The sequence below is a fragment of the Cokeromyces recurvatus genome, assembly GCF_025118155.1.
Source record: "Cokeromyces recurvatus strain NRRL 2243 chromosome Unknown BX663scaffold_10, whole genome shotgun sequence".
NCBI classification, from domain to species: Eukaryota; Fungi; Mucoromycota; class Mucoromycetes; order Mucorales; family Mucoraceae; genus Cokeromyces; species Cokeromyces recurvatus.
In genome coordinates this window covers 89,497-111,103 of record NW_026251396.1, presented here as the reverse complement: position 1 = coordinate 111,103, position 21,607 = coordinate 89,497, and the positions used below count along the sequence as shown (strand labels likewise).

At 29.7% G+C, this 21,607-nt stretch overlaps 9 protein-coding genes across 9 annotated transcripts; 6 read left to right on the top strand and 3 right to left on the bottom strand.

The window, feature by feature from the left end:
* Positions 1-276: 276 nt before the first annotated feature.
* BX663DRAFT_409748 (uncharacterized protein) lies at positions 277-561 on the bottom strand (the record flags this gene model as incomplete). Its single annotated transcript, XM_051522279.1, has 1 exon — positions 277-561. A coding segment is annotated over one exon (285 nt), but the record flags the coding sequence as incomplete, so codon positions are not given.
* Positions 562-3,304: 2,743 nt separating this feature from the next.
* BX663DRAFT_506566 (GCN5-related N-acetyl-transferase-domain-containing protein) lies at positions 3,305-4,240 on the top strand. The gene is made up of 4 exons (XM_051527209.1): positions 3,305-3,412; positions 3,500-3,647; positions 3,698-3,753; positions 3,836-4,240. Exons 1-4 carry the CDS (start codon positions 3,338-3,340, stop codon positions 4,028-4,030), a joined length of 474 nt encoding a protein of 157 aa, XP_051383441.1. The 5' UTR covers positions 3,305-3,337; the 3' UTR covers positions 4,031-4,240.
* A 767-nt stretch (positions 4,241-5,007) lies between these two features.
* BX663DRAFT_506561 (kinase-like domain-containing protein) lies at positions 5,008-7,424 on the top strand. The gene is made up of 3 exons (XM_051527208.1): positions 5,008-5,421; positions 5,480-5,512; positions 5,572-7,424. Exons 1-3 carry the CDS (start codon positions 5,139-5,141, stop codon positions 7,410-7,412), a joined length of 2,157 nt encoding a protein of 718 aa, XP_051383440.1. The 5' UTR covers positions 5,008-5,138; the 3' UTR covers positions 7,413-7,424.
* Positions 7,425-7,495: 71 nt separating this feature from the next.
* Positions 7,496-10,685, top strand: BX663DRAFT_506559 (SNF2 family N-terminal domain-containing protein). The gene is made up of 14 exons (XM_051527207.1): positions 7,496-7,810; positions 7,899-7,967; positions 8,044-8,153; positions 8,212-8,226; positions 8,340-8,426; positions 8,497-8,593; positions 8,675-8,797; positions 8,856-8,953; positions 9,032-9,350; positions 9,440-9,623; positions 9,701-9,854; positions 9,923-9,986; positions 10,062-10,223; positions 10,303-10,685. The coding sequence occupies exons 1-14, from the start codon at positions 7,537-7,539 to the stop codon at positions 10,440-10,442; spliced, it is 1,896 nt and encodes a 631-aa protein (XP_051383439.1). The 5' UTR covers positions 7,496-7,536; the 3' UTR covers positions 10,443-10,685.
* A 677-nt stretch (positions 10,686-11,362) lies between these two features.
* Positions 11,363-13,226, top strand: BX663DRAFT_452947 (AFG1-like ATPase-domain-containing protein). The gene is made up of 3 exons (XM_051523791.1): positions 11,363-11,590; positions 11,681-11,838; positions 11,965-13,226. Exons 1-3 carry the CDS (start codon positions 11,398-11,400, stop codon positions 13,054-13,056), a joined length of 1,443 nt encoding a protein of 480 aa, XP_051383438.1. The 5' UTR covers positions 11,363-11,397; the 3' UTR covers positions 13,057-13,226.
* Positions 13,227-13,228: 2 nt separating this feature from the next.
* BX663DRAFT_542409 (uncharacterized protein) lies at positions 13,229-16,122 on the bottom strand (the record flags this gene model as incomplete). The annotated part of the gene is made up of 7 exons (XM_051530815.1): positions 13,229-14,500; positions 14,615-14,842; positions 14,921-15,014; positions 15,047-15,122; positions 15,675-15,681; positions 15,858-15,864; positions 16,089-16,122. The coding sequence occupies 7 exons, from the start codon at positions 16,120-16,122 to the stop codon at positions 13,288-13,290; spliced, it is 1,659 nt and encodes a 552-aa protein (XP_051383437.1). The 3' UTR covers positions 13,229-13,287.
* Positions 16,123-17,245: 1,123 nt separating this feature from the next.
* BX663DRAFT_551184 (uncharacterized protein) lies at positions 17,246-18,195 on the top strand (the record flags this gene model as incomplete). The annotated part of the gene is made up of 4 exons (XM_051531263.1): positions 17,246-17,268; positions 17,324-17,423; positions 17,492-17,711; positions 17,768-18,195. 4 exons carry the CDS (start codon positions 17,246-17,248, stop codon positions 18,193-18,195), a joined length of 771 nt encoding a protein of 256 aa, XP_051383436.1.
* Positions 18,196-18,750: 555 nt separating this feature from the next.
* BX663DRAFT_530687 (tubulin domain-containing protein) lies at positions 18,751-20,102 on the top strand (the record flags this gene model as incomplete). The annotated part of the gene is made up of 3 exons (XM_051530335.1): positions 18,751-19,128; positions 19,217-19,615; positions 19,683-20,102. 3 exons carry the CDS (start codon positions 18,751-18,753, stop codon positions 20,100-20,102), a joined length of 1,197 nt encoding a protein of 398 aa, XP_051383435.1.
* BX663DRAFT_551182 (uncharacterized protein) lies at positions 20,094-21,006 on the bottom strand (the record flags this gene model as incomplete). Its single annotated transcript, XM_051531262.1, has 2 exons — positions 20,094-20,786; positions 20,857-21,006. 2 exons carry the CDS (start codon positions 21,004-21,006, stop codon positions 20,094-20,096), a joined length of 843 nt encoding a protein of 280 aa, XP_051383434.1.
* Positions 21,007-21,607: the final 601 nt, after the last annotated feature.

Here is a 21,607-nt window from a genome sequence, read left to right as displayed (position 1 = left end):
ACTGAATTGATGTAACCAGATACATTATTTTCGAATAAGATTGAGACTAGTTAATTTTTTTTTGATAATACCGTCTAAGGCTAATTGTTATCGACCCATTGTTTTATGCAATTGTTGTGCTTGTCAGTAAAAAAAAAAAAAAAAAAAAAAAATGCTTTTACCGGGATTACTAGTAACATTTTATTTGTAAGGCATTTTCTCTTTCTCTTTGTAATTTTTCCGCCATCTTTGAGCAACACAAGGCTCAATTCCCAATTCCTTAGCATACTTGGTCGCCAATCCCCTCTGTTGGGCAGATCCAATCATTCTGTTGATGAATACTTCTCTCTGTCGATCATTATAATTTTTATATGTTAAGGTTGTCAGGGAATTAACTACTTTGACTACATCATCAATTACCATTTTCTTTAAGGGCTTTAATTTATAATAATTCTTTCGGTTTGTCACTGTTACAAGAACAATTTCTGGATTAGTAATTTGAGTTAGGACGTTCTTCATTGGATTATAAACTTTGATCCTTTGCTTATTATGCAAATTTTTCTGTTCATCTTCATAAAAAAAAAAAAAAAAAGAGAGTGGTTTATCATTATGTTTAGAAAAAAAATACTTAGTAAAGCCCTTTCTACTTTTATTTTACTCAACTTGATCTATTTGTTAATGATAAAAAACTTATCTGCCAAAGTACTGTTATACGTCTCAAATCTTTTTTTTCAGTAGAGTGGGTAAGCTCTCATTGGCTTTTATGAACAAGAGGCGCTGGAAGGTTTGTTCTTTATCAACAGCATATACCGTTAAGCTTGAAAAACACTATCACTGGTCTGTAACTGAGAAAGTAGGATGCTTTTATTTTACAAAGCCAATACCATGATGAAAAAAAAAATTCCATGAAGCATGCCTTATTTCACGCTGCCAATTTACACACCATAATAATTGGCGACCTGTCAACAGTGTATTTTCGGTTTTGTGTTATTTCCACTTTAATCTAACTGGTAATACGAAGAAGAAGATTATCTTCATTGTACCTGAAAGGTTTAAACGGAGATACAAATACAAAATAGAAGAAGATAAAAAGGATCACATTACTATAAAGATCAGTAGAGACGGGCAGCCTATTCATATTGCAAAATTATCATTTCAAAAAGCAGTTGAAACACAAGTTGATCGAGCAAAAAAAAACATCTTGAAACGCGATTATTACCTTACCAACAAAGAAGCCGTCATCATGAAGAATAACTTTAGTTATATGATTGATTCTCCTATCGACAACAACCGATTCTTCAACTCTAAAGAATATTTCATACGGGGAAAGCGATTTTGGTTAGCAATTTGTTAATAAAAAAAAAGATAGAATTGAATGCAATAGAAGCCACAAGAATTGTTAATGGGTACGAATCAAAGCTTGTTGGATCAGTAGTTATATTATAGAATTATTGGTTTTTCATGACTAGTTTTTCATATTTCATTCACAACAATTTCCAGATCGATGATTGTGTTAATATCTCGAAGGTTGGATACCAAGAAAAATCGTAGCTTTCATTAGAAGAAAAATAAGACTTGGAAAAGACTACTTCGAATTAACTTACAGGTTTGGATATGTTGAATTACTTGCAACGAAGAGTGACGACTTTTTTTTATTACTATAAACCTTTCCATATGTAAATAAAAATCGATCCTTGATATATTGAGTACTTGTTTATTGTTATCGTTGCTGATTTTCATATCGTATTGTCCTAAAGAATCAATGTAACTGCGAATCTACAGTTATTCAACCTGTCTTTCGTAAGGACCAGATCTATGTATAGTGAACCATAAATTGCAAAATTTCTATGCCCTATAGCATTTCTTTTACTATATACACATCTATGCGACATCCTGTTGATTATTTAGACATGAAAATATTAAAATAAGACATATATTAGCTAATCTAGAGTTTTGTGTGTATAAATACTGTAGATAAATATGTATAAAATAAATAATTTGCCAAGACAAATTGTCCAAGACGTTCACAGAAAGCGTCTTAAACATTCTCCAAGTTAACCATAATGAGAGTGTTAGTAAAACCAAAAAAGTGATAGACATTTTCAAATGTTGACGAGGATGCCTAATTGCCCATAGCATCATAGTTATTATCTGTAGATTAGTTCAGTTAAATAATAATAATGAATTATGTACATAAGCTATAGTTTCTCAATCTATATGCATACAATATCTGTTGTAAAAAAAAAAAAAAAAAAAAAAAAAAAAAAAAAAAAAAAAAAAAAAACTAGTCTAATTTCTTTACTTCTTTAAAAGAACTTCCCTGAACAATCTTGATATATAATTATTAGTGTGCTTGTTAAATCAGGAGTAATAGTAGAAATTTGAATTAGGAGTAGCAAAAGACTTTACTACTTGAAAATAATCACCTAATAATAATAATAGCATGCATTTTATTGCATAAAACACTAAACTTGTTAAAAGAAAGGGATTTATTATATGTTTAAAAAAAAAACTTTATCATCTTTTTTATAAATACACCTAATCATGCTTTTACTACTCTATTTCCAAACTGGATCATTCATTTATAACGAGATATCATTTTATTTTCGAATCAAAATTATAAGAAGAAGGTATTATTAGTTTTCTAAGCATACTAGAACTGCTAATTTGGATTGGTTTAACAAATTACTATTAAGAATATTCATAAAAGAAAAAAAAAAAAGGGCAATACATCAGGGCAAAACAACAACCAATCAGAATATAGAATAATATAAAAACACAGACACAAGCACAGTAGTAGTAAAGAGTACAAGAGGTGTGATGTATATCAACACATTCAATACTAGAAGATTAACTTGAATTTAAGACAATATAAATATTATTTAACTGTAAAAAAATAAACATAAAAAAAAAAATCTGTCAATTTTAAAAGACCATCTATAATAAGTCTATGTAAGGAACCAAATGAAAGGTAAGACATTTGATTGGACCCATTTTTTTGTACTACAGGAACAAATAGAACAAGGTCTAGAAAGAAAAGAGAAGGCCAACAGCTAGAAAAATAAAAGAGAGAGATTTTTTATACATGCGTTAAATAAAATAAAGTAGATAATTTTATCAGTAAATAATAATCAAAAGAAAAAACAAAACAAAAATAAAGCCTTTTTATGTTAAAAGAAAACCTTTTTTTTTTCCCTTTTACTTTGGTTCCTATTCTGTGTATCCATCTAATGTAAATAATAAAAGAAGAAAAAAAAATATTAATTTATTTTCCCTTTTTTTTTTTCTTTTCTTTTCTTTTCCTTTTTCCTTTCCTTTTCCTTTTCCTTTTCCTTTACTACTGTACTGTAATAGTTAAATGAAAGAAAAAGAAAATATAACCAATCATACTGAATTAGATAAAGAAGAAGAAGATGATGATGAGAAAGAACAAGTAACGAGAACTAATAATTCGCTTATAATTCCTTATCCATTCTTACCACTTTATTCAACTATAAAACGACTTAATAATAATAATAAGGATGTGACTACTAATTTACTCTTACCTTTCTCGAAACTATTTACTACGACAAATACATTGAAAGAAAGACATACTAATCATCTGGATATTATACATAATAAAGAGTATTGTATGTTTTTAATAAATTTAGATACAAATGGCAATACAGGTATGACAATGAGAAACAAGGGTGTACATATAAACTTACATAATATTTAGCTGCTTTATGTTATTTACCGACTCGAGTTAGAGATATAATTGAGATATATCATACGGTAATATACTTATACATTTAATGAATTCCAAGACAATACATAGATAGACTTATATACTTGAAACAAACAAAAAAAATGATAGGAAATACCTATTTCTTATCGAAATAAAGGTATAGGAGATAAATTAGTAAAGGAATGCTTACGTTGGGCAAAACAATCTGGAAAGTTAATCATTCCAACATGTAGATTTGTACAAAGACATTTAGAACAACATGAATATGAGAATCATGATGAATTTATTATAAAGGATGAGAAAGAAGCATATAAAAAAAAGTAATATCACATGTTAATTGTTTGCACACTGATTCAATCAAAAAGATAATTTCGCACAGAAATAAAGTATAATTCCGCACATAATAATGCTGCAAAAGGTGATAGTAGAAGTATCGAATAAAATAATAAGTTTTGTTATAGAAACTTTGTTACTGTAAAAAAAATAAAAAAAGGGGGGTCATCTAGACGAATAAATAGAATTTATTATACTTTAGCTCTTGAGTTTTTTTTTTTTTTTTTTTTTTTTTTTTTTTTTTTTTTTTTTTTTTTTCCTTTTTCTTATGCCAAAATATTACACAGCAGTAAATCGTTTCCTGAGAACGAATATTCATGTTCTTGATTCTATAAACAATTTCCTTTTTGTGTACAATCGGTTCCAAGTCTTAATAAATTGGATGTCTTACTACAAATGAATTTGTCTGTATAACAATGACTCGATATAAGCTACTACTTTGTTATATCTTTAAGATGACTCATCTAAAAAGAAAAAAAAAGTACTGTACTGTAAAATATATAATATTTTACATAAGCAATATGTTATTAGAAGGACACTATTTAAGCCAAGCCTTTTTTTTAATTGATTGTCAAGTTGTTATTTTTTCGAATAATGGTGCTGTTGTCTTTCTAAATGGGTTCTTGTTGTTGTGCGAAATACATTATAATAATATCTATTTTAATTTTTTTGTACCCCGAATTAGAAATATAAATTTCACTTTTTTTTTTTTTTTTTTTTTTTTTTTTTTTTTTTTTTGCTTTTCTGCCTTTTTGCCTTTTTGCTTTTCTGCTTTTTTCCACTCCCCCCCTTTTTTTCCTTTCCTTTCTTTGTTATAAACTAAATGACTACTACAACACTAGTAGCACAACCTTCTATTCATTTTACAAAACAACATAATAGACAAACACAAAAAGTTGGAAATTATGTAATTTATAAAAAAACACTTGGATCGGGTAGTATGGGTACAGTCAAATTAGCGGAATGTTTATCTGATAATGATCATCAATTAGTAAATTAAAGAAAAAGCAATGGTGTTTACCTCTTTCATTCATAGATAATAACCCTATTCCTTCTTCTCTATTGTTTATAAATATATTATTAGTATGCAGTTAAAATTATGCCAAAAATAGATTTAAATTTGGTAACTAGCACAAATACAAAGGATCCTAAAGATACCCCAAAAGAGAAAGAACATAGAACTATTCGAGAAATGGCTATAATGCATTTATTACAGCATCCCAATATATGTAAACTTAAAGAATGGATTATTCATGAAGGACATTATTATATGTTTTTAGAATATATTGAAGGAGGTCAATTATTAGATTATATTATTAGTCATGGAAAACTTCGAGAAAAGTTAGCAAGGAAGTTTGCAAGACAGATAGTAAGTGCTTTAGGTAAGAGTCATGATCATATTGACTATTTTCTTTGTATTTATTTATGATAAATAAATAGATTATTGTCATAGAAATTCAATTGTACACAGAGGTAATTTTCATTATTTATTTATTTATTTATATCATTTCTTATTTACTCTGTCTGTATAGACTTGAAGATTGAAAATATTCTTATTACAACGAATGAAGATATTAAAATTATCGATTTTGGTCTTTCAAATATTTATTCACCAAATAGATTATTAGATACCTTCTGCGGTTCTCTTTATTTTGCTGCTCCAGAGTTATTACAAGCTAAAAATTATAATGGACCGGAAGTGGATGTCTGGAGTTTTGGTGTTGTATTGTATGTACTTGTATGTGGGAGAGTTCCATTTGATGACACAAATTTACCTGCATTACACAAAAAAATTAAAGAAGGAAATGTAGAATATCCAGAACATCTTAGTAAAGATTGTATTGATTTATTGTCTAAAATTTTAGTCGTAGATCCTTTAAAGAGAGAGACTCTTTCATTTGTCATCCATCATCCCTGGATGAATAAAGGTTATGATGAGCCTATCTTTAATTACTTACCTCATCGCACTCCACTTACTTCTATTGATCCGCAAGTGATATGCGGCATGCAAGGCTTTGGTCTCGGTACTCCTGATGAAATTGAAGCAAAATTATTACGTATCATTTACTCTCCTTCATATCAATTTGCTGCTGCTCAAATAGAACAAAACTCTTTATTGAATCAAACAACTACAGCCGCTGCAACATCAACAACAGCAACAGCAACAGCAGCTACAATAACTACTTTAAATTCAATGTCAAAATGGCGTCGTAATCTATCACTTAGGAAATCATTTAAATATCAAAAGAAGAAAAAGGATGATCCTCAGTCATTACCTGCTATGTATGATCCACTTATTTCTATCTATTATCTTGTAAAGGAAAGGAAAGAGTTGGATGAAAGGAATCGATTATTAGAAAGTGAAGGTTATCAATCCCCTGTTCAACTTGGGAGATCTGCTAGTACTTCATTAGCAAAGCCCTCTATACCAAAGCAACCTGAAATATTAAAAGAGGTTCATATACAACGTCGAAAGACAGATCGTATACCCCCTTCTTATAGACGTGATATATTAAAGCAACATATCCAACAAGAGGATTGGGCTTCACCTAAACCTCCTGAATATAAATCAAATTCAATTACTTTATCGCAACGTAGTAAAAGTACAGCAAAGAGACATGGTCATACTACCACATCCTCCTCTCTTACTGCGACTAACATCAATCATCATTTGTCTAGTAAGAGAAAAGAAGAAGAAGAAGAGGAAGAGAAAGAGAAAGAGAAAATAGATAATGTAGAAAGAGGAGCTACTCGTGATAATGAGGATCCTAGTTTATCTTTATTGAAAGTACGTTCTTCTTCTACAGTTGCTATGTCTAGACCTATGACTCATCATTCCTCCAATGATGATACAGGTTCTTCTATTAAAAAGAAGACAATACGTTTATTAAGATCAGCTTCTTTATCAGATAAACGATATAGACAACAAAAACAACAATCAGCTAATCGAGTTCAATTTTCTTCTGTAGAACAACAACAAATACCGAGCATCGCTACACAGCCGAAAAGTTTATTTAATTTTAATCGTCGTCATTTATTTAAAGTATCTGCAAATGATATGATGACATACATTCAACAAGTAACACTCAAGTTAGGTATTCAATACTACATTCCTTTTCCAAGAGAAGAGCCCTTTACGTTAAAATGCGTATTATCTGATTGGTCGAGATATAAAAAATATGAAATAGATGAAGATCTTGAACCTTCTCAACCACCCACAGAGGCTCACTTTACTCTTACGATCTATCAAGCAAGATGGGCAAGAGGAAGATTAGGTGTCAAAGTACATGAAGCAGAAGAAGATAAAACGTTATATAAACGTATACATCATACCATTGTGAATGAACTTGGCCTTTTAATTAAAAGCCAGTAATAAAAAAAAAAAAAAAAAAAAAAAATACATTCTGAGTCCCTTTTATTCAGGTTTTTCTTTTTCTTCTTTTTTTTTTTTTTTTTTTTTTTTTTTCTTTTCTTTTCTTCTTTTTTTCTTCTAAACCATGAATCATATTGTGCTCAAAACAGAAGCCCCATTTCCTAATTGTCCAAAATGTCGTTTAGTTGGCTCAGAGGACATTTTTCGTATTACTGTAAAAAATAACTCTGACAACAGATCCCATTTATTTCACGTTCATAAAGATGAAAGTTTTCAATCCATTATTCTTCGTTTATGTAAAGAGTTTCCTGATGATTGGAAACGAGGACACATTTATCATTTTTATATTGACGTTGGTGGACATTATCATTCTATTGAGGAGTCCAAATGGTTAAGAGGTATAAGTTGTTTTTTTTTTTCTTTTAATGTCTTCATAGTGTCGTTTTCTAAATGATGCATGTGTTCTATAACTTTGTCAAACTATAGATAAAGATGTACTTATTGTAACAACAGTTGAAGATTTTCAAGAATTGCCTACTGTTAATTTAAGTGCGGGTAAGATCAGTTAGACAAGGTTTTTATATAAATGGGGATAAGCTTTAATAAGTTTTTTTTTCTTTCTCAATGATAGTTCATGCTTCTCTAAGGGCAGATGTCCAATTAAGACCTCATCAAATTGAAGGAGTCAATAGAATGATTCATTTTGAAAGATCTCAACGAGGCGGTATTTTAGCAGATGATGTAAGGATTATAAGTATTATATTAATATTATGGCTAGTTATTCATGATTCCTTTATAGATGGGTTTAGGAAAGGTACAGAGCCTTTTTTTTTTTTTTTTTCTGTTTAGATTTTTCTGTTTAAGCTGACAAGATGTTCATTACTATACCCCTCCCCTCCTCCTTTTTTTATTTTTTTATTTTTATAGACCATTCAAACGATAACACTTATTTTACGTCAACAACCTATTTTGAATACACATGCTTGTACACTTGTCATTGTACCTTCACGTGGTGTAGGTGTTGTTGTTTTCAATTTGTATAATGTATGTAATCGTTAAATTTATTTTTATTTTCTTTATATAGATTGGAGATCAATGGGCAGATGAAATACGTACTAAAACAACATATGGAAGTTTACCTTATTTTATTTATCAGAATGAATCTGTTGGTCTTCTTGATCGTAAGTGATGGGAAGAGGGGGAAAAATACTTTTTTTTTTAAAAGGTACAAAAAGTAATATAAATACATATTGTGTATTTAGAGCCATGCTTTAGAGTTGTTATTACTACTTATGATAGAGTAAGAGGAGAATACAAAAAGAGGAAAAACGGTATCGAAGATGAATCACCTTTATTTGATATTGATTGGCATCGTATTGTACTTGGTAAATGAAGGAAATGAAAACTAATAAAATTGGCTTGTATCTGATTATTTATCATTAGATGAATCACATAAAGTAAGAGCAAGAACCTTGTTGGCTCATGCTGTAACTACACTAAAGGGAAAATATAAATGGTGTTTGACTGGTACACCCTTTCAGGTACATTTACTATATTCTTTCATTATTTTAGTTCATAATCCAATCAATTCTCCCTTTTTCTTTTTCTTTTTTTTTTAGAATGATACAACTGAATTACATCCTATATTCGAGTTCTTGGGTATTGAATTAGATCAAAGACGTAAAAATGAAATACAATATGTTACGGATTTATTAAAAAAACATATGATTAGAAGAACAAAGTCAGTTTTACATAAAGAATTAACGATTTTACCAAGACAAGAGCAACGTATCACACTTGAATTTTCACCACCTGAAAGAGCACTTTATGATTACTTGGAGAGATTACTTTATTATCAAATTTCACTTATAAAATCAAAAGGGGATCATAATCATCATGTTATTTCATCTGCGATTCTTTACTTGAGATTAAAACAAGGTAAAAAGCAAATGAAAGGGGGGAAAAAAAGAGAGAAAGAGAGAGAGAGAGAAAGAGAAAGATATGTATTGACATATACCTGCTTTTAGTATGCGGTCATCATATGATTTTGATTGAAAAATTTCCTGATTTAATTCCAATGGCACATGCTGGAATCACAGAAGACTGTATAAAGCACATTCAAGGAAATGAAGAAACTATTCCTTATGAAAGAAACTACTATGATGAAGCATCAGAATATGAGCAAGCATTAGAAATTATTGAAAGTTACTAGTAAAGTAATTTGTTTATAATTAGAAAGGGGGAGGACAATTATGAATCATAATTTTTTTTTATATACATATTTATAGTGATCAATTTGGAAACTTGCAAGAACCTATTGATTTAAACCAATTGCAAAAATTAAAATTTATAAAGCATTCAACAAAGGTGACTTGGTTAATTAACTTTTTGAAACAACTTCTTTCTTCCAATTCTTCTGATAAAATTGTTGTTGTATCTCAGGTAAAACTAAAACAAAGAAAAAAAAATACATGTGTTAGCTGCACATGGACTCATTCTACTTTTTATAGTTTGTTGACGTTATTTTAAAGATTGTTGAAATGTTAAATCATGCACATATTCCTTTTGAAATATGTTAGTATCTATTTTATTTTATTTTATTTTATTTTATTTTATTTTTTATGTTATTTATTAATTCAACATGATTAGATCATGGTAGCATGTCCGATTACAGTCGTAGAATTGCTTTACAAAGATTTAATCATAATTCAAAGATCAGAGTATTAGTCATGTCATTAAAGGCAGGTGGTGTAGGTTTAAATTTGCAGAGAGCCAATCATATGATTATTCTTGATAGATGGTGGAATCCAGGTACATTCATAATTTTAAAACACCGACTTGATTGAAGTAGTAAAGTTAGATTCATTATTTTTTGTTGTTGTTGTTATAGCTACCATGGATCAAGCTATTGCACGTATTCATAGAATGACCCAATTAAAAGAAACATATATTCATACAGTAGTCATAAAGGATACAATTGAAGATAGTTTAATGGATAGCATCTTGAACAAAAAGGTAAACCAGGGATAACAGGAATAAAGCAGTATAAATTAACGATCTTTGTATTTAGAATGCATTATTTCATAAAATTGTTGAAAGTGATGCAATAAGAAAAGAAGACGGGAAACAAACCGATTTATTTGAATTGGAAGAAGGTTTATTTAAAAAGCGTAGAAAGATAACTTTATCATCATCATCTTCTTCTTCTTCTTCTTCTGCTGCTGCTGCTTCTCCTTCTAGTAATAGCCCATGATTGGATAGAAGGAATATGGCTTTTTCTTTTTTTAATTATTGTAAATAGCATATAAATTAATATTTAATAATCTATACTTATAATAAAGCGTATATAATATGTATAACTTATATACAGTATGGTACCATGTTGAAGTGATTTATAAATGCCTATATTAAAAGTAAAAATAGAGCAAATAGTATGATAAAAAGTGTTTCTCTTTGTATTGTGCGGTCAATAAAACATTGTAGAATTTTTTTTAATAAAAGAGCAAACAAAGAAATATCTACTACTACTACTACTACTACTAAGGATTCTGCTAATGGAAAGAAGACGGTAAAGATGGGATACTATTATTTTCTGATAGTGTTAACAAGTTTATAAATGAAAGACTCGAGAAGTTTATGGAATGTTACTTCTTCCATTCTTATATGCATAGAGAGAGAGAGAGAACAATCAAAATGCATTGACTTGTATTACTTCTTTTTCTTCCTTACACTTAATCTCATGAAATTCGTTCTGGGTTAAAGAGAATTTGTTAATGCATTCTGCGAGAGAGTATCTTTTTATTATTACTATTATTTGATTGGTTCCACCATTTGGTAGCACATGTGACAAAGAATAAAATAAAACCAAAACGGAACAACAATTAACCGACTCTTTCCATTTATATCTGTATAAAAAATATACATGTTTATTTATATACATTTTCACTTACAATTTCTACAATTGTACTATAATAGCATAAACTAGATGCTTCGACTATTCTCTAGAGCATTATCTAGACAGATTCAAGCGAATTCCACCTTGAAAATAATAACAAAATTGCCGATTATTTATTTGACCAAGCAACATCAGTCAACACTCACGGCTAATGATGATAGTTTACAGGACAGTCTACAACGAGCTAATGTAAATAATAATAATAAAAATATACCACGCAATGGTAACCTATATGTATATATATATATATGGATACATAATAATTATCAGCTTTAATTTCTATTATTTATCATCTGCATTTCTTTTTAATTAGTGTCTCCTATCAGTCAATACAATGACATTGTTCAACAAGGTCTAGTAAGATCTGATCCTGATCAAAAGCATGTAATTGAGAATTTAGATAAATTATGGCATCAACTTAAAAGTTACCAACCTAAAGTTTATAATAATCAAAAGAAAAAATCAACCATTGTAAGTGTTATATATATATATATATATAGAGAGAGAGAGGAACTTATTCCTTACGAATAGTAAAATGTATATATATACATATACATATATACATATATGATGTACTCACTTGAACATAACATATAGTGGAGTCAATGGTTCAAGTTTGGAAAACAGCAAGAAAAGGACACTATTTTATTATCTCTAGATCTAAATGTGCCCAAATCTCTTTATATTTATGGTAATGTGGGTACAGGCAAAACGATGGTGATGGATTTGTTCTTTAATACATTGTCTATTTCAAGGAAGAGACGAGTTCATTTTCATGCCTTTATGTTGGATATTCATCAACGTATTCATCAAATCAAGACACGATATCCTGGATTATCTGAACCACTTTCACCTATTGCAGACGACTTGGTGAAAGATGCCTATGTACTTTGCTTTGATGAATTTCAAGTGACAGATATTGCGGATGCGATGATTTTACGTAACTTATTTGAGGAACTCTTTCGACGTGGGGTAGTGTTGGTGACGACCTCGAATCGACACCCAACCGAGCTCTACAAGAATGGTATCCAACGTAATTCCTTTTTACCTTGTATTGATCTCTTATTAGCACGTTCTGATGTCCTCTGTTTGGACTCGGGTATGGATTATCGTAAGATGGAGAGGGCACGATCGCATGTCTATTTTCATCCTTTAAATGCAGAGACTAGTCAGAGAATCAAGACATTGACAGAACGGTTAACGCGTGGTAAAGAGATGACCCCCCTGGATTTGCATTTTCTGTCACGTGTCTTGAGGATCCCTGAACAAGTCGATGGTGTGGCCAAGATGCGGTTCGCTGATGTATGTGCTCAACCGTTGAGTGCAGCTGACTATTTAGAAATCGTCAAGCATTTCCATACCGTCATCTTAACCGATATTCCTCGAATGACGATGAAACATCGAGCTGAAGCGAGACGATTTATCACGTTTATTGATGCCATGTATGAATCTCATGTGACACTTATCGCCAGCGCGGAAAATGATATAATGGAGATATTTAACGCCGAGGAAGGCAAAGAGAGTATAGAGGATGAAATGCGTGCCATGCGTGACGCGTTAGATGTCTCGGATGTTTCGTCCCCGTTATTTACAGGTCAAGAGGAAGCATTTGCATTTCAAAGAGCCTTATCAAGATTAATTCAAATGCAAAGTAAAGATTGGGTATGCGATGAATTAAAAACTATTTAAAAGTATACACACATATTTTATTTATTTTAATAAAGTTATGAATAATAACTTGGTGTTACAATATAAAAAGGAGGAGAGTTAATACATGTATGTATGCATTATACATGTTTAAGTATATTTATATAAGGAGGAAGAAAAAAAAAGAAAAACAAGAGGTTTATATCATAGTGAAAAAAAAAAAAAAGGAGAGAGAGAGAGAGAGAGGAAGCGATAAAGGAGAGAATGTGTTAATTATTTTGATGATGATTGCTGATGTAATTGGTCTTCTTGTTGTTTGATAAATTGACTATCATCATCAGTATCCCAGGAAGAATGATGTTGATATAATGTTGCTGTATTGTTATTATAATAAGGATGATGATCATTTTGTGGATAAGAATCTGTTCTTGGATGATAGTTTTGCCACATTCTTAACGATCTTCCTTCAGCCACAGTGTCATATTGATGATCAAACAAGATATGATTAGCACTATGTGAATTCAGTATAGGTTGTTGTTGTTGTTGATGAGGATAATGATATTTCATCATAGCACCACGTTGTTGTTGTTGCTGTTGCTGTTGCTGTTGTTGCCTTTCATAGAATTCTGAACTATTTGCACTTTGGGAACGAGTATGAAAGTTAGTCAAGTGTTCGTTCATTAATACAGGTTGCTGTTGTGAATAAGGTAAGTTTGATGTTGCTAAAACTTCATTATTGTGTTGATTTCCTTCTTCTTCTTCTTCACCTTCTTCTATAATAGAGTTAAAGGTACAATGAGAATGAATCAAGGATGATGTATCTTTATTAGATTCTTCTCTTTTCTTCTCATTCTTTGTTGTTGTTGTTGTTGTATGCATCATCATCATCATCGTCATCCTCTTCTTCTTTTTCTCTCCAGTAGCAGTAAGTCGCTTTTGTCCACCAAAGGCATAGTGGCCAGGGCTTCGACCTCTGACAACTAACGGTAACGAATAACATTCAGATACAACATGTTCACTACCATCGTTTAATTGAGCTATTAATTGAAATATTAAGCGGAAGTATTGTTGAGACGCTTTACGTTTCCCATTATTGGCAGTAGCGACTTTAAACTGTAAACGTTCAAAGGTGACACAAAGATGTTGTTCTATCGAATCCGCTGAGGGCGTAATGGCCAACGTAGGCGGTTCCCTTTGAGGTCCCTTATCACGTTTTGCTGTCATTTGAATGAGAGTGATAGGTCTGATGAGACTCTGTTTCTCTAATAAAGGATCCGTGAGAGCACATGCCTTGAGGCTTATTGAGAATTGATGAATAATCGCTCTATCTGATGAATCCAACTGTAAAGCATAACGAACTTGATCAGAGTGTCCAGCGATGACTAAAGAAGAAGTGACTTGAAAATAGTTTCTACGATAACAGGTCCAATGTGATTGTGTAAAAAAGAAACCTCTATCCATTTTACAATTTAACATGACTGGATAACTGTAGCAAAAAAAAATAATAATAATATTATTATTATTATAAAATAAATGAATAAAAATGAATAAAATAAAATAAAATAAAATAAAGAGAATAGGCTCTTGTTTATAAACATACTTGATTGTGTTTTTGTCATAGTCAACTATATTCAAAATATTTTTTGGTGCACAAAAAAAGTTGGAAGGGGATTGCTCTTCTTCATCCAAAGAAGAAGGTGTATTGAGATGAAAAGACTTTGATACAGGAAAAGGTTGAAAGCCTTCACTAGAAGGAAATTGTAAGATATTTTGTCCTGTCGTTATTGATGAAGGCGAAGGTAATATATCATGTTTTAATGGTGGTGGCCTTCATACATATATACATATAAATATATATAATTTAATATAAACTATGTATGTATGTATATTATTTATGAAATTATACTTTTTCAAGTTAAACGTTCGAGGATTCTCCGTTCCGTAATTTAATGTTGAATTATTATCACTTGAATACACGTATAAAAATGAGTACATGCAACCTATTATGTATATATATATTTTACATATTTACGTTGTAAATGTATGTCTAATAGGTACAGAATGTGACCTCTGATGAAATAAGGAATATTCAGACATTTTTCTTTCGACTAAAAGAGAAAGAGAAAATGAAAGATAAAGAAAATGTAAAACTTGTATTTATAAGAAAATAAATAAATAAACCTGTTAAGGAAATAGACATTCAGGAGAAGAGGGGAAAAAAAAGAAAAAAACGTTCACAAGAAAAAAAATAAAATAAAGTAAAGCCTATTTTATATAAACAGCAACATAAAAAAAAAAACAAAAGAAAGAATGAGAATATAAATCATCAAGGTTTAATATAAAACTAAAGTATAAGCTTTACTTTAAGAAGTGTGTTTACTTTACTACTGTATAAAGACAACATGATGCAGCAATATGTAGTTTTTTTTTTTTAAGGAGTTAACAGTAAAAAAAAAAAGAAAAGCTGGGTATAAAATACTTTAAATTAATAGTAATTCCTACAAAAATATTTGTAATGTAAATGCCATTAGTCAATTTTAAGCACTATTATTATGATGCACGTCTACTCTATAATTTATAGAGAGTAATATAGATTACTCGCTCAAAGAAACTAGTAATTAAGAAGTGGTTAAAGAAAAAAAAAAGCTTTAATGACTTACTTTAATACTGGTAATATAAATATATTAAAGATAGAAAATCATATTCTTGAAAGCATTTACATCTAGTTGATAAAGTATACAGCAAATTTTAAATTCTTCAATAATAGAGTAACATCTCAAATTTGTTAATTCCTTTTTTTTATGGGAAAAAAAAATACTCTGTAATGTTTGATAAGCACATACTTCAAACCTATTTTTTTTTAATAATAGTATTCATTCCCAATTTCTTTGCTTTTTAAGAGATTGTGCAAAGATACTGTATCATTGGCATCTGGAACTTGTTTATATCGACTATAAATGTCGTCCCCTCCCTCTCTAGCATCCTTTTTGTTACAACTTCTTATATAAGATATTCTGTTGTACTATTAACCCTTCCCCCTTTCTGATGGGGGAGTTAATCTTTCCCTTTCATACTATCATTCGAAAATAATTCAGAAGGAGCGAACATTTTAGTAACCTGCCAGAAAATAGAACCTTTTTCCTCTATTGCTAAGAGTGAATTAGAAGGATATATTTAACTGTAAAATTATCAAGTCATTTTAAGATAATCATTATGCCCTTGCTCTTCTTTTCTCATTCTCTTGTCTTTTCTTCTTTGGCTGCTGTGTATTTCTTCTTTTAGAGATTGATATATCTTCTTTTATAATCAAGAAAAATCTTAGTAATCTCATCTTCGATCCTTTGCTTTTCCTGATAATGATACGATATGAAGTCAAAAAAAAAAAAAAAAAAAAAAAAAAAGCAGAGTAGATGACAGATAATGCAAGTACTGTTATTAGCTGGCCGCTTTAGGTTTATGTATCTCTGTTTCCCTAGTTCTAAATCCTTTCTTCACCTTTAATTGGTCGATATATTTACTCCTTTTAACATAGCCAGCATACATATGCATATATGTATATAAACATGTATGTATATTTATATATGTATATATGTGTGTGTGTGTTGTTTCTTCTAGAGTCTCAAGCACAGGTGAGAAAATATGTCTTTATTTCTTCATTTATAAAATCATTCAATTGAAAGTGAGCCTTAAATTTCTTATCTATTTGCTTCTTTTGAATGAAAAAGAAACTAAGTCCCAGTACTATCCATTTGTATAGTAATTGCTGGACACTGTCTTCTTTTATTTTTCTTTTATATGTATTGACTTGAAAAACGTAGCTTTTTTTTTTTTTTGAAATCAGCGTAAGCAGAAAAGAATTGTCAAATATAAACTGCAAGTTTTAATCTTTTGCGTATTAGATTGCGAGAGATATTTGTAAAATGAACTGAACAACAAAGAAATAAAAATAAGGTAATCAATGATTTGTATTGAATATATTCTTTATAAACTTGCAATGATAACAAGTCCTAAAGAAGCTGCTCAGCAAAATTGACAGTATCTAGTTTTATAGCTTATGGAATGCGTCAATATTTCTCTGGTTTTTTATTTATTTATTTATTTATTTATTAGTCTCAATCTCAAGTTAAAAAACAGTAGCATTATTGCTTGAAATTTAATTTTAAAAGCCGTTTACTACTAATACATAATAGTTGCTTCTTTTTTTTTTTTTTCATTTTAAAATTCAAGTAAAATGAACATCTTACATCACAAAAGGTAAAATCATGTTTCATTTTATTCACAATTGTATTTATCTAATAAAACTGATTAGCTGGCATGTTTATAATAAGGCTAATATTGAAAGAGTACGTAAAGATGAAGCAGAAGCAGAAGCAGAAGCAAAGAAAAAACAAGAACGTGCTCTTTTAGCTGTAAGTTATTGAATTCTGAATTCATCTCTCTAAATTGAATAACATTCTTTTTTTTTTTGTGGGTATAGGAAAGCGAAGCTAGACTCACCTTATTAAGAAAGAAAGCTGAATCAAAGCTATTACAACAAGGAGATAACACAGCTGATGATCAAAAAATTCAACATGTTAATCTATTTCAAGATCTAGAAAATAAAGGCAATAATGAAGAGCATGAAGCTGAAAAGAATGAAAAAGAAAAGAAATGGGAGCGTCAAATTACAATGTATCTGGATAAAGGAGCAACAAAAGGTATTTTCTTTTTTTTTTTTTTAGAAAAAAAAAAACTAATGCAAATACTTTAACAGAAGACGATCCTTGGTATGTTAAAAAAGATCGAAAGGAAGAAAAATATTTAGATCCTTATACATTTAAGAGTAATAAAAAACATAAACGAGATCCAGTAAAGATTAACGATGATCCATTACATTACATTACTAAAACTTTGAAAGAGAGAGAAGAAAAAAAGAATAAAAGAGAGCATAAGCATCGACATGATAAAAAACGAAAAGATAAAAAGGATGTACGAAAAGAATCGGATTCGCCAACGATAGAAGAACTTCGAGCAAGAAGACTTGAGAGAGAAAGAAATGAAAAGGCGAGACTACAGAGCCTCTATTTAGAAGATGAGGTAGAAACAGATGATAGGAAACGATCGTATAACTCTCAATTTAATCCAGAAGACACTTTAAAAGCAAAGCAAAATAAAAGGCCCCGTCGTCGGGATAATTATTAAAATACAGAAAAAAAAAAAGCTTTGTTTTTTCTTTCTTATTTTTATTATATATTTAAGAATGCGTGAAATTGTAACAATTCAATTAGGCTCGTTGGCAAATCATGTTGGAACTCATTTTTGGAATGCTCAGGTAGCATACATAATTGATAAAGTTAATAATAGTTACTTATTAAATGTCAGGAAGAATACTTTAATTATGAGGATTTAAATAAAATTAATGAAATTGATCATAACGTGTTTTATAGACAAGGAGAATCTCCTTCGGTAAAACATCAGCTATTTTTAAAAAAAAAAAAAAAAAAAAAAAAAAATAGCTAATAAAACAACTTACATTTATTTATATAGGGAGTTCTAACATATACACCTCGAACTTTAATATATGATCTCAAAGGTGGATTTGGATCTATGCAAAAATACAACAAGTTTTTTAATGGAGATGATACAAATATGAACCAAGTACTTTGGGAGCAAGGAATAAATAGAGTTGACAGAAGTATAAAAAAGAATCGCTATCAGCAAGAATTAGACCGTATGGAATCAGAAAACGATACTAACATGGATTTGGATGTTGTTGATCAATTGGATGTATCTGTGCACAATTGGTCAGATTATAATCGAATTTACTATCATCCCCGATCTATAAATTCTATTGTCACACATCAAATGAATAATGATTTGACTCCTTTTGATAAGTATATGATTGGCAAGCAATCCTACCAAGATAATGAAAAAGAAGTAGAGAGTTTTGAAGAGAATTTTAGATTTTTCGTAGAAGAATGTGATCATCTTCAAGGTTTCCAAATCATGACGGATGTAGATGATGCTTTTGGAGGTTTTACAGAAGGACTTTTAAATGATATTCGAGATGAATTTGCAAAGACACCAATATTAACATATGGCTTAAGTGATTCTTATGCTCATTACAGGATGAATGTAAGTAGAGAGACTTATTTGATTGTATACACATATATAGATGTATACATGTATATAAAAGAAATTAACGAATACTTTATTATTATAGAAACAAATAGTAACGTTAAATAGGATTTTGAGTATGGCACATCTTACAGATCTTTCATCAATCTATATACCTATTTATACGCCAACTCAGACTGCTATACAACAGTGTGGGTTATCACCTTATATTCGTTTTAATGAAACTTCAAGATATCACACCAGTGCAATCATAGCAGCTGCTGTTGAGACTAATTCATTGCCATATAGATTAAAAAATAATTCAATCACAATTTCAGATGCAATTAATAAATTAAGTTGGGCACGAAATACTCGATTAGCTTCTTTATCTATGTCATTTCCTTTACCTATATCTGAAAAAGGCTATAGTAATACATTAGAGAATTGTATAAGCAATAGGCAATTAAAGCCTGTTTTATCTTTTTTGGAACAGACGACACATAAGGTAAAGCCAATGTAATATATATATATAAATATGTATGTGTATAGTATTTTTATTAATATTGCTTTAGTCAGTTGATGTCTATGGTGAAGTGGTTGTAGCAAGAGGATTGCCTTCAAACTGGAATAATCAATATGAATATCTAGAAAAGCTTTATTCTGGTTTTAAAGATGAAAATGATCCATTACAATCTCGCTTTAGTCTTGAAAGCGCTTTTCCACTTCCAAATTCGTTTCCTCAATTCTTTACATCCAACATGAATCAAGATGGCTACATTACATCATCTTTAAATAGACAAGATCCTGTTCAATCTATCCCCATTTTGACTCATTTGGAATCTGGAACTGGTTTAAAAGCAACTACAGAACAACTTTTGAAAGAATTAGATGAAATTAATATACAAAATAGCACTGGGGATAATCTTTCCGAAATTAAAGAGAGATTATATTCTTTATCTGACACATATATGATAGATAACGAGTTATTGTGATGATAAATAAGATGCCCATATCAAATTAGCAGGCGGCGAAGGCGTAAGGAATGTAGGAGGAACTTTATATAGTCTTTCATCTTCCAAGTCATTAGATGAATTAAATAAAATATATTGATCCCATAATCTACGTATTTTTAAAAGTGCTTCTAATGATTGATCTGCTTCGCACCAATAGCTATAAGCTTCTTTATCAATGGGAGCGTCTCTCCATACATCATCTTGATGTATAATAAGTTGTTTTTTCTCTGGAGCTGCTTCATGTTTTTGTTGTTCATTCCATTCTTTTATTTGATTAAAAAATTGATTGCCTTCATCAGCAAAAAAATGGCCTTTTGATTCTAATCTTTTTCTTCGTAAGTTTCTTAATTGGGTTAATTTAGACAATTTTTTCGATAATTCTTTAATCTTTGCCGCAAGTTTATCTTTCTCTTTAATTTCCATGGATTTATCATCCTTCTGAGACAGTTCTAAAGCAACTGATGAAGGTGACATGGTTACTTTCCATTCAATTTCTTTAATCCACTTTTCGTTCCTCTTTAAACGCTGTTTCATTTCTTGTCGAGTTCGTTTTTTATTTCTTTTTTTCCATGTGGCATGTCTAATCAACTTTTTTTGTTTTCTCTTTATTAAATTTATTAAATTATCATTATTCATATTATGACTTGATTGAATTAGTTTTGCCTTATATATATATATAAAAAGAAGATATTAATATACATACATGTATTTTAAAAATATTATGTTTATTTACGGCTTCTAACCCTAAAGAGCTCAGATGAGTATGCCATTGTTCTTCTGAATAATTTTGAAGATTAGTTTTAGTATTATTTAATTCAGAATTCAAGCGATCATAAATATCAATGGCCTCAGCTAGTTGTTTTTTTACTTGTATTATTGACATGATAATTCAGAAAAAGAAGAAGAAGAATAAGAAAAAAAAAATATTTTCTTTCATATCTCCATGACGCTAACAATGAAGGAATTTACCTGTTATCCAAACCCAGACTATTAAAAGCTGGAGCATGTTATAATAGAGATAGAATTGTGTTATTTTATGATATTCCACAAAGCTTAGTATTTTGATATAAGACTATATAATGATGAATAAACTTATAATTATTCATGTAGATGACTATTTATTAAGCCTTGAGAACATATTATAGTGTAGGTGAATTATCTATTTTTTTTTTTTTTTTAGTCAATGCACTACTTTCTTTTTTTTTAGAAAATAGTCTACTACTAATAAAACGAATATTACGAGTTTGAGGTGAAAGTAAAAGGGGAATGATATAAGAGGATAATGAATCATCATAAGAGTATTCAGAGGGGTAAGTCAAGTAAGGCAGCATTTAATTTCACACTAGAGTTAACAATGTAATTAAAAGTTGCAATAAAAAGAAAAATTAAAATTAAATCTATAAAGAAAGATATAATTTTCTAGAAAAATGCTCATTTTTTATTTATTTTCCATCATTCAATTCTTACCAAGTATTATAAATACT